The 12,366-nt window shown below is 42.1% G+C and overlaps 1 protein-coding gene across 1 annotated transcript; it reads right to left on the bottom strand.

Annotated features, from left to right (window-relative positions):
* Nucleotides 1-665: 665 nt before the first annotated feature.
* On the bottom strand, nt 666-9,554 carry NDE1 (nudE neurodevelopment protein 1). The gene is made up of 8 exons (XM_009080779.1): nt 9,426-9,554; nt 8,738-8,891; nt 5,534-5,682; nt 5,055-5,191; nt 3,862-4,038; nt 3,008-3,099; nt 1,866-2,002; nt 666-759 (listed from the first exon to the last, which is right to left on the bottom strand). The coding sequence occupies exons 1-8, from the start codon at nt 9,509-9,511 to the stop codon at nt 666-668; spliced, it is 1,026 nt and encodes a 341-aa protein (XP_009079027.1). The 5' UTR covers nt 9,512-9,554.
* Between the last annotated feature and the right edge of the window lie 2,812 nt (nt 9,555-12,366).

Here is a 12,366-nt window from a genome sequence, read left to right as displayed (position 1 = left end):
AGTCTCCCATCTTGCTGTTAGCTCTGGGATCTCCTGGGTACTCTAAGCACTAGAGATGTCTCACCTTTAACCATGACCTGTTCTTAATGGCAAATTATTGCTTACAGAAACACCTTGCCACTACAGAGGCAGGTTTGTGTGTAGCAACATTCTGACCAGCAGACATCCTGCAAGGAGCTGAGCAGCTTCCCTGCAGAGATACACCTTTCTCCGTGTAAGAAAACTCCCTGATTTGTGTGACTGCAGCACACAACACCCATGATAGAAAGCTAGCACAAACAGGATTTCAGTCAGAACCCCATGGTGTTACATTAACACCAAAAGCCAAAGTGAGTTGCATAGGGAATACTGTCTGTGTTGCAGGTAGAAGAACAATGGCTTTGGCAGTGTGAAAAGGAACAACCTTCAAGGAGCTATTTACAGCAGCTGATGCAGGAAGAGACACTCAGTCCTGCACTGCCAGGCAGCATTGTTTGCCACACTACCCACAGAACTCACTGAGAGGCCAGACTGGGCAAGGCCACAGGGGGCCACTGCCAACTGTAGCTTCTTGTTCAGTTCTCACCTACCCTGAGACTGCTGCCTGCTCGCTCACTGACATTCTCTTTAAAACTAAAGTTTAAAAAATACATTTCATTTTCCTTCTCCAGAGCCAGCCAAGCTTTTCATAGCAGCATCTTGACAACACTTTGTGAGGGATGGTTCATGGGCCCTGGAGTATTTGAAGGCCGTGCTCCAAACTCCAAGCGTTTCACCAACCTGCAAATACAAAATAGGAGTTAGTACATTTCTTGCTCAGTGTTACCATCTTCAGAGTAACTGGTCACCTCCAGAGCACACCACTCAGCTTCAGAAACCAACAGATGAAAGAACAGCACTCTGAGCACTGAGCCCATTCCATAACTGAGCTGAGTTTCCACTGTAACACAGGGCTCCATTTCCCTGTGAGTAGGGCAAACTCTCTTTTACAGGTGTTGGAATTTCAGTTCTTGGCATTACAGCAGTATATACATAATCAGCTGCACGAATACATAGATGTATGGCCCCTAATGCTTTCTTGTAGGAGCTCTCATGAGCTTTCTCCCCTAGGACAGATAGTTCAATACAGAACACTCCTTCCACACAACAACACTGGGCACTGGGTAACAGGACAAACCAGTCCTCCCAGCACAAGGGTCCAGCTGAATAATTGAATCTGGAACAAACTGCATGACAGGCACTTAATTTACAGACAATCTAAAGAGTGTGCAGTACAGCATTGGCAGGGTTTAAGCAGACACTGAACTGCAATTTGTGATAACCTTCCTGATTTTTCTTAGTTTGGTTAAAAAAGGACAACCAGTTCAAGTATTCAGAGAAATTTAAAAGATGAGTAAGGTAACTTCCTGTCAGCTCTTCCTTGAAACCACATCTTAGTAACTGGAAAGCATTCTGACTGAGTGGACCCCTTATTTACCTTTTTTCCAGTTCTCCCACAAATGAGAATCTTAATAATAAAGCAAGTTCCTACATGCCATAACATTCTTGAGACATCACTTGTACAGGAATGCAAAGCATAAAACAAATTGAGCCAATAAGCAAGAGCTCCTCCACTGTACTTTGCCTCATTTAAACACTGGGTTTTTAATAAAGCATGTCTTGGATTTGCTCTGAATTTTTGGTATTCAAAACTTGATTTCACCTGGTCTTTGAACTTCAGCAGCTAGTGATTCCAAATTTTAAACTGGTCTGAAACATTCAAATCATAATCCTGAATAACTAAATTTCACATATTTTGAACACGAATCTGTCTCTACCAAAAGAAAGATTAGTACTAAATACCAGTCTCTAACGCCAAACAGTTGTCACCAGAGAGCAGCACTCACCCTGTATCACACACAGGCTGATGGGGACTCAGGCGTGTTTCAAGGACATCTCTGTTCATGTACATGGACACTGAGGTTCTGTTTGGAGATTGGTCATACATAAAGTTTCGGCAAGATGCAAGTTTGGACTCCAAAGCCTAAAGTAAACATAGATGAGACAAGTGTCAGATTCACCCTTCTTTTTCAGAAGATGGCACTGTGGCACACCAAAATTGCATTAAGTGTGTGTGGGGTTGTTTTTATCTTTCTTTTATAATGAGCTGTCTAGTAGAGGAACCTGCTAGACCCCAGTGTCACTTGAGTCCCCAATTTCTCAGGAAATGAAGACAGTCATTTCTCTAAAGCTGAATCTGTTTCCACAGGGAGTTGATGCTGGTCGCCAGCGGGAACACAAAATCTTCAGCTTCCTCAGAGAGACTTTGACATCTTTCTTACAGGCATCACTTTCTAGATTAAGTGTTCATTTCAGCTATCTGCTTCCCTAGACATGCATTAGGTTGTATGTATTAGGTGGTACAGCAGAGGGAATCGAGCTACAGGTGTCCTGTGTTCCACCATATGCTCCCACCCTAGATCACTCCAGCTTTACTGCAAGCTACTTTTCATATCCATGAGTTCTTCAGCTCAGCCCATCAAAGAGTCATACAAATGCCTGTACCAACACAGCACCAAGGCATAAAGAAGAAAACAAGTCATGGGATAACTTTTCCAGCATCAACATTGCCTTAAATATCAAACTACAGCTTAACAAGACATTAGGCCTTGCTCAACAGACTGCTGGACTCTTAAGTCAAATTTCATAACAAGTCTCTGGACAGCAGGTACCAACCTGCTTTCTTCTCTGCCTTTCAGATCCCTTCTTAATTTATTCATGCTGATTTATTCTTTCTGCATATGCACTTTAGAAATTTGCAGAGGAAGATCTTATCCCTATCTGGATTCGATCTTAGCAAAGCAGAGCAGGGTTCATCTTTATTTGGGGGCCAGTCAGAAATGTGTGAAGTCCAGACCAATTTCAAGGCCATACTTAACTAACTTGGGGGCAAGATGTTCTTTTCAGTCTCCCCTGAGCACAAAGTGCTGGCTGCAGGTTCTGACAGCTCTAGCCTTCCAAGAGCATTAGCTAGCAGGCAGGCACTCACCCCCACTTTTCGCAGCAGGTCTCCCACAATATTAAGTGCAGATATTCTTGCAGCAGGTGTGAGAGGGGTTGCACCATAACTGTCCTCCAGACCTGCAGGGCAGGTTAAAGTAGGATGTGTTAGTCATCAAACTAAACCAGAAAACCTTCGCCCCTGGAAGTCAGACAACAACCTGATATACAGAGCAGAGGAAACATCAATATCCTTTTCATCTCTCACCTCCAGTTCTTTCACATCCATTAGCAATATGAAGCACTACCTCCCTCAGACAGCTCAAGTTACAGCTAAAGTCTTCAGACATGCTGTAGCTTGGGTTTCTAGAGATCTGTTCTACCAGCCTACTCTGCAACTCTGCTGCTGCAGAGGGACCAGAGGGGTGTGTCCTCCCAGACTGTCAGTGTTCTGCTGTTCCAGAGTTAAAAAAAAGCCTCGCTCAAAGAGCACCTACTCTCACAGAGAAGACAGTTCAAGTAACATGAGTGTGACATAAAAGATAACTCAGGTTTTTAAAACCTTTCCCCTAAATTAGACCAACATCTCTGGGACAGTTGTGAACTAACAGTAAAGTCCCAACAGCTCACCTTAACCCTCACAATTATTCTGGACAGCTGAAGGCAACAAACAGCCTATGAATGAACTCCAAAAACCCCCGTCCAGGAATATGGAGACCAGGCAACAAACAGCCTATGAATGAACTCCAAAAACCCCAGTCCATGAATATGGAGACTATGGTGACTGGACTTAGGTGTATTTAACTGAAACTCTCAAGTCTGTTCCCTTCTTTTCATTCCACCTTTAGCCACAAACTATAGTAAAAACAAGACAGTATTTCTGTGCTGGTTCCCTTCAGTCACCTCTCCTAAATGTTGCAGGGGTGGGTACGCTGATGGGAGTCCGACGCACTGAGGGGGTTGAAGGCACAGACAAGGATGCCTGGACTGCAGTGTCTGTTCTTTCTGCTTCCAGGGGAGTTCGCATCGGTGTTTTGGGTTTCTCCTGTTTCTGCTGCACTGCAAGCTCTTGTCGTAAATCTAGGAAGGAAGCAACATGAAGCAAACCTTTGGAGTATGTATCCACCAAGATAAAAACAGGTGAGAATGTTTTGCTCAAAAACGTTCTCCCCTTGTGAAGGTGAAGTCACTTATCCTTGTAAAGATTATTCCAGGTTTATCTTCTAGGGCCTTTCTAGGACTGTTCAAGATGTTTTTGTAGTACTAGTTCTGTTGCTATTTTCTGGCTTTAATTTTCATACCCTTCCATAAGGGTTCCCTTGAGACAGGGAATTAACTCCTTTCCAAATGTTATAGGCTGGTACACAGAGTCACATCAAGTCTAGGCAACTTGGCACACCTTAGCTACATACCAGCTCCCTGCAAGACTGAGATCCTACCTACTGTACCCTTTTCCATCCTGGTTTCCACATGAAGAAAACCAGAGCTGAGGCCAGGTGGAAGTCACACCATTATCTAGCCAAGGGATAGAGCACTTCTGTCCCACAGCCTGGCTGTAGATTTTGGATACCACTCAAGGGCAGAATCTGAGACCTGAAAATAGATGACTACCCAGTCCCATGGTCTCCCTTTGCTCACCCAGCCTTACTGACACACAGCAAGAAGCCAGTGCATGAGGCTGTTCAAAGGTAACCAGAAGTCAGTCACAGCTCTCCTGTTTTACATCCCTATTACTGTTTCTTAAAGAGTGAAGTTAATGGGTATTAAAGCTGAGCTTCATGTGTTACAGGAAGCCAGGCCAGGACATGCCCCAGGTTGGACTGGCTCTTCTTAAATCCCTAAGGCCCTGAAGCATGACACCAGATTAGGAGGCTGGAACAGACTTTTGCTTCTGTGAGCTGCTCTGGAACAAGGTGAGAAGTTCAAGGAGTGGGAAGGACAGAATCATCTTAAGTTTCTTTACTCACTTCTGCATTTCAGACATCAGATTGTAAAGACGCAAACTTCAAAGCCAAGCTCTAAGATATATGGAGAGGACTGAACACATACAGGCCAGGAGGGGAGAAAGGGAAAGATACAAGTAATTTCTGTCTAACCTCTAGCTTCATCTTTCAGGCGCTGCACAGACTCCAGAAGGTTTTCCTTCTCATCCAACTCACTCTCCAGAAAAGCATTTCTTTCAATAGCCTGGTTTAAACGCTGTTCAAAATCCTCCAGAGACATTATAGTGGCTCTGAAAAAAAGAGTGCACAAGATGTCACTACCAGATCCTTCAAGCACACAGAGGATCCCCTTTCTCACAAGAAAACGGGTACTGACGCATTTTTGTTTGGTTTGCTTTGTTTTAGTATTATTTTTTATTTTAGTTTGTAAGATGCAAAAGAGTGAGGGAAATGGAAGGGGAAATAAATTTATCACATTGCCCATCTGCCTCGAACCTCTTCATCACTATCATCATTTCAGTGACTAGTTTGGAATGGCAATGCTAATGAGCAGAGTATCACAAACAGCTCAGTGACACCACACTCACAGGACAAAGAAGAGGTGGAAAAAGAAAACACAGAAAGTGGGTCACCTTTTTGCTCTTTCCAAGTCATCATTTTCTTGCTCGAGTTCTCGAATGTATTTCTGAAGCTGATCTTTAATAGCTCTTGTCTGTGCCAAGTCATCTTCCAGGGCAGAGATTTGTCTGTAGCCTTCTGAATGTTGCATTTCAATCTTTTCCTAATCAAGATCAAATCAAAGAGCATATCAGAGACTTAGAAACACACGTTCTCTTTCTGTGGCATTGTCTGAACCCCTTTAAAGGCAGAGGCAGGTGTGACGAAGCTTTTTGAGAAACATCACTTTACATATGGTAAAATGCCAACAAAGCCAATTGCTCACATACTTCTGGGCTGCCAGCAGACAAGAACTCTTCCTGTCACTCCTTATCAAACAGTGGTGCTGGGGAACAGTTCCCAGCCCTCACAGCACAGGGCCAGTTCTTGCCTCTCCCAGACAGTGCAACTCAGCATAGTTTCTGAGCCCCAAGAGCTTTAGGAAAACACAAAGCTGGATGCAAGAGAAACCACTTATTTTCAACTCTAATATGAACTCAAGTAGTATTTTGGAGCCAAAATAACATGAAAAAAAAATCCAAGTGTGATACTGTCACGTGCTGCTGTGGAATTAGCAAGATTCTGCACTGCCTCTGTGTTTTATTAGCCCAAAGCAGATCACAAAATATTTCAGGTGCAGTTATGCTTCGGATGTGAACCTAAACCAAACTCCTCCCTTTACAGCAGGTATATAAGGGAACATTTAAGAGAAGCATAGGCAGGGAGGAAAGCTTAGCTTCTACATCACATCTCTCTTCTGCTTCTGCTACTCTATGTGGAGTTAGTTCCACAGCATGTGACAGGGAAAGCTTCACAGCACATTGCCCATTACACCACTTTACGTTCCACTGTCTTACTATCAGACCACTACAACATGCCAGAGATTTTTTTTAAACTCCAAGAGTCCTGTATAAGCAGCACTCCTCAAGTGCTTTCCATCTGGAATTTAAGTACAACGCACTTGAAGTCACTCCAAAGAATCCATGCACTGGAATTTGAAAACAATGACATGTAGTCTAGTGTGACCAACAATTTGAAGACAGCTGTTTTAGCATGTGAAATGCATAGACAAGGAGGAGGGAAAGTGATATCCACTCTGAATTAAGAAACTTGATTACAGTGTGGTGACACTGCTATAATTCTGGATCTCTGAAGCACAGTTAAGAGTCTCCAAGCTCTAAGAGGCAGACTATTTTCAACTAGTTTTCAGGACTCCATAAACAAACCCTCCAAAGCATTATTTCCCTCAGTTTTTAGGTAGTGTGAACTCTGGTTTCTGAGGGGGAAGCAAGCACACACACTGGGCTGGTAAGCTCAAAGCCACAAGCTGTGTGGGCCTGGCAAAGTTCACTAGTGTTGACCTAGATGCAGACACCAACCCTTGATGGGCTCAGTTAACACTGCTGCTCAATAGCTTCACAAGATTAATGCTTTGCTCTTGAATTGATTCAGATAAAAGACCAGATCTGCAAGGTCTGAGTCTTTGTTTTTAGCCAATTGTAATAAACTATCAGCTGATCTGGCCCTCAATAGTGGCTCTGTTCCTTCACTGCAGGCTGTTACTGCAGTTTTCAGGCTGCATGAATAGCCAATTGTTAAAAGGTTTGTTTCAAACAGAATATATTTTAAGAAAGTTACCTACTGTGAAAATAATTTAATATTTTTAAAAATATGGAAACCTTTCCACTTTTTGAGGTTCTATGTTGTTTCCTACTATTTTCAGTCTTAACTGCTTTGGCTGGTCCATTGTCCCTTCTCATCCCACCTACTCCAGAGGAAGAAAAAAGTCCACACACTCCTCAATTACATGAACTATAGGTTTTGTTTTTATCAAAAGTTTGTCTTCTCCCCAAACAAATTAGTTTATGGGGCTACATGGAATAGCAGAGTATTCTCCATACAACATGGACAGCATTTCATACTGCTAAGGCAGTAAGAACAAAGATCAATGCAATACAACAAATACAATGAAACAAGCCTTGGAGATCTTGCTATCGAAAAGCAGGGAGGAAGGGGGAATTGCTAAGGTGATGCTAGAGGGACAGGACATCTGCCTGGATCAAAAGAGCATTTCCTTAAGAGAGTAATTGGACAAGAGTTTAAACAAAAGGCATTGCAAACCTGGATCCATCCAGTGATTAATCACTTATACAAATACCTTCACTCCCATTAGCTCATTATTGCATCCAATTGAGTAGAAGAAGTGTAATTACATTAATCTCTGCTCCCAGAGAGATTGACCTAGACCTACAAAACACAGCATACTATTTCCTGGGTGACTGTAAGTCACCTGTAAGTGAAAGGCCAGCAAAATCAAACTTGGAAAAGGCACATCAATTTCAGTGACAGTTTTTTTCCCCAATATAAGAAAACTTAACAGTATATCCTCAACCTGTCAACCTGCACAGTGGACTAGCAGCATCTTTGATAAGACTGAAATGAGGCACTCATCACTCTTCATATTCTAGATAGCTTCGCTGTTTCTTAAGTCACTGTGCTAAGAAGCTCCATCTCAAAATCCCTTATGCTTTATAGTTCTGGAAGTTAATGCTTGCTGCTGATTCTTAGTTTTACAGAAGGATGTGTAAAGAGGATAAATTATTTTTCCCCAAGTACAGACAGATTCAGCAACAAAACTGGTTTATGACTTTCAGTTCTATGAGTTACCCACACAGCTCTATGTACTACCAGATAATAAATACACAACTATATAAAAAGGGTTTAAAATTACTGAGATTTCTTACATAATGCAAGAACACAGCTGCAATGTTCCTATATCGACTGTTCTGCAATATTATCTGTGTCTGCATAATGCAGACAGCAAGAAAGCTGTGAACAAAAGCACTAAATAGACAGAAGGAACAGAACAGCAGTTCTGTTATGTTCATGTTTAGTCTCCACTCTATGGTGAACAGTTTTCTCCCACCTGAAATCTATCCTGACACATAGCCACAACCTGTGGACAGGGGTTCAGGAACATTACCAAGGGATCCAGAACCCTCAAAGCAGACAACAGATTGGTATTTCTTAATTTTTCAAGACTTTCCTCTCTGCAGTTTTCTGCTCAATTCCTTTGTAATGCTGAAGGTAACAGCACAAGGCAAGCTGGCTCTGCACATGCCTGTCCCATTCACCCTTGCACTTAGGATGTGCACATACTACATGCATCATCCACTCACCTTGACTGACTCCAGCTCCATGCGCAGACGATTGTTTTCTGACAGAAGGTCTCTGTTTCTGGACTCTGTTTGCTGCAGCTGAGTCTCCAGTTCAGCTTCATACTCTCGACTCCCTTCTTGGAACTCACGCAATTCCTCCTGTGTATTCTCAGCACTAGAGAGCAATTCCAACAACAGAGCTCATCATAATGAGCAAAGAGAAAAATCTCTCTTGTACACTCAAGTTAAAATAAAATCCTGCCTTTTACTATAGAAGGCTCTTCTTCAACATACATATCCAACAGGAAAGAGAATATATATGCAAATGTTTCCCCATCTAGCATAGAAAGCCACCCCACAGCTAATGGGTACACAAATAGAAAAAGCCCAAATAAACAGAAAAATCCCAAAGTCTTCACATTATAGGTGTTGAAGACATATGGTATCTCTTTAGCTTGCAGACTCTTTATTGCCATCTGCATATTTAATCTGTTATTCAATTCAATTATTTATTTGGAAATATGAATCCATTATTGATTAGCAATAAAAAGTGAAATACAGGAAGATGAAAGGAAATGTATTCTTATATTGTTAAACAATTCTATTGAAACAACCCTCCAGCAAGCTAAACAAGCAGCAAAGAAAGGTCTAAACACAGTGTTATGCCTCTTATCCACAATGACTTGGAGGAATGAAGCCACTGCCTTACCACAGCTTGTATTTCATAGCCAACTCTTTCCAGTATCTGGTTTCCTCTTCCACTGAGCTGAAGTGATGTCCTTCTGAGTCATCCATGATGAGTCCTCAAAGTTTAAAACTCCTGTTTCATTTTTCCCTCCTGGAAAATTAAAGGATCCAGCCTAAGAACTAAGGCAGTGAGCTACCTCAGTCCCTGTTGCTGCAGAACAGCACACCCCTCCTCCCACAGTCACTGTTCACCTGGAGGCCAAACAGACCAGCCTTGACAGGTCTCTCTTGGATAGACCATAAATGTGAAAGAATTCCTGAGTCACTGGGTCCCTTTCCACAGTTCTCCCAAAGCTGCTGCATGCTTACACCACACGCCCAGCAGTGAGCACCTTCTACACCCTCTGACTACACAGCACAAAGCACCAAAAACCAAACTTGAGCTGCTGCTGTGCCAATGCACAGAGAACAAAAGGGAATGAAGATATCTCAGGCACAACTTCAGCTCCAAAGACACTGCAATTCAACAACCCTAAAGACACTTACCATGAAATTAAAGAGAAACTTCAAATAAACACAGATAAGGTAATCAAAATACTGATTTCCTGTGTTAAAATTTCCAGGAACACATCAGCTTTTTACAGACATAACTGCTGGACACAGGAAAAAGTTCTCCCTAGGTCAACACAGATAAAGCTATCCAACTTTAAATTTGAAATATCACAATCCATGTATGGCTTAGAGCTACAATCTATCTGGATTCCTCAGAGAGCCATGGGAGAAGGGAGCTCTTGAAATTCCCAGGGAAGTGAGGACAAAAGCTCCACAGAGGATTTAGCAGAACACCACCTGGCTGGGTTAGGTATGCAGACATTGCAGCAACCCAGTGTGCAATCCAGACCATCCAGCTGTCCCTGTGCCAGCACAAACCCTGTCCCTGGACACAGTCCCAAATGGCAATGACACATGCAAGAGCCACGGGGCAGTCAAGAACCTGAAATTGGTCACTCCCACTTGAAGACTGAAGTAGCTTAAATTAAATAAATGCCCTATGATGTGTATGATGCATTGTAATAAACTGGTCAGTAGCAAGTATCATTTTATGAGAGTTAGTCTTGACAATGGAGAAACATCAAACCTAATGCTCTGCATAATCTGCCCATGTCCAACCCTGGGTGAGGCAAAGATTCCACACTGACGTTATCAGTTTAATAGAAACCATATTAGATCAAGAACAGCAAATAAAGCTGGAATTGAACAGTACATGACAATGGCATTTGTCAAAAAACTGCTACTGAAATCCAGTGACTGAAGAAACATGGTTCTACCAAATTTCAGCTCCAGTTCTGCTGAGCAAAACATTTCCTAGAGGTAATCCTGATGGAACAATAAAGAAAAGATAGTCAAAGCCTTCAAGGATATCTTAGATGTCAGCCCTGCCTTCTATTCTGATTTATGATACCCATAAAATGCTGGAGCAGACCTCTGAGCACAATGTCATAGCTAAAGGAAATGTGCATCCCCTACACATCTGTTGAACTCAATGGAAAAAAATTATTCATAACTGTGTCAAGACTTTCCACTCCAAAAAATCACCTGGTGTAAAGAGGATTAACATCCATCTATCTAGTAACTACTGAGACAAACCAAAGTAGCTCTTACCTCTACTACAGACAAGAGTATCAAGCACTCAAAGTAGTCTGGCAATCTACAGCCCAATTCCTACACGCCCAAGCAATGCCACAAATCACAAGCCCTCTTCACAGCCCAGGCAATCATCAGATAATTGAGTAAAGAGGAAGCTGCGTCACAGCTAGGTGGGCTGTGCCCACATACTTCAATTCACAGCATCAGCTACACACTCGCAGAAATTACACCATTATTTAGAAAGGAAGCTGGCAGGTGAGAGGAAAAGTTACTAAGCTTTAGTTTTCATTTGACACAAACTGTTCATTAGACAAAGCTACATGTCTTACTTCTAATAAATAAAACCACTGTGTGATGTATTGAAACATTTCCAGAATGAAGTCTCAAGGCTGCTGGTCTCTGTACGTATTTACAGAAGTATGCACAGGGGAAAAAAAAAGAGAGGAAAAGGAGGGTGAGTAAGGAGGAGTGATTTTCTAGATAGTACCCTTACCCATTAAAAAGAAAATCACTACCAAGCATAATCAACATTCTTGACCTAGGATAGTTTATGTATGACACGTCTACTCTGTTATTTTTAAGTGAACTGAAAGTGCCTTTGATGTTAATAAGCATGTTCTTATGCTCAAGGCACTGTGTACATACACACCAATCCCTGCAGCACTTGTGAAGAAAAAAATTTTCTCTTTCACAGATGAGGGACAGAGAGGGAGACTCAGACACAAGGAAATGATGCAGGTGCAGTGAGAAACCAAGAAGGACCAGCATCACTACTGCAGCCAAACCACTCCAGAGAGCAGCCAGTTTCCTTCATATGGTTACCCCACACCACTGAAACAACAGGAAGTTTCTGTATTTCTTCAAGAACTGAGATTCCAGTGAGGGTGTGCCTGATTTGGCTACACAAATGAAAATATATTTCAGAAGTCTCCTAAGAGGATTTTTTATGACACAAGTGTCATAATATATCCCATATCTGTGTTCAGACAGTCAACAAAAATACGTCAGACAGGATAAAGATGGAGTGCAAGACATCTTGCTCCGAAAAAACCCTTTGTAACCAAAAGACAGAGCTCCCATCAGCCTCACAAGCTTGAATATACTCATAGCTGGCTCTTACTTGTGTTTTTACACTGCACTTTGGAAGAACGAGACTGTACCAACTGGCATTTTTTGAGATTGTAAGGGCACATAGAGAACTTTCCATAACTGAACCGTAAGAATCTTGTTAACATTCACACAGAGAAATAAAGGTGCTGTGCCCTTTGGTTTCTAGGTATGTCTTTGTAAACATAAGATTATGGACCCAGTGAGGA

The sequence above is a fragment of the Acanthisitta chloris genome, unplaced genomic scaffold (assembly GCF_000695815.1).
Source record: "Acanthisitta chloris isolate BGI_N310 unplaced genomic scaffold, ASM69581v1 scaffold16918, whole genome shotgun sequence".
NCBI classification, from domain to species: Eukaryota; Metazoa; Chordata; class Aves; order Passeriformes; family Acanthisittidae; genus Acanthisitta; species Acanthisitta chloris.
This window is presented reverse-complemented; position numbering and strand designations above follow the sequence as displayed.

Bases quoted from the DNA above. Each gene is read 5' to 3' on its own strand.
- NDE1 (XM_009080779.1), bottom strand. From the start codon at position 9,511: ATGGATGACTCAGAAGGACATCACTTCAGCTCAGTGGAAGAGGAAACC. The intron at 5,683-8,737 runs GTGAGTGGATGA...GATCTTGATTAG, and splicing joins TGGAGCTGGAGTCAGTCAAG to GAAAAGATTGAAATGCAACA. The intron at 4,039-5,054 runs GTTAGACAGAAA...CTTCCTTCCTAG, and splicing joins CCTGAAAGATGAAGCTAGAG to ATTTACGACAAGAGCTTGCA.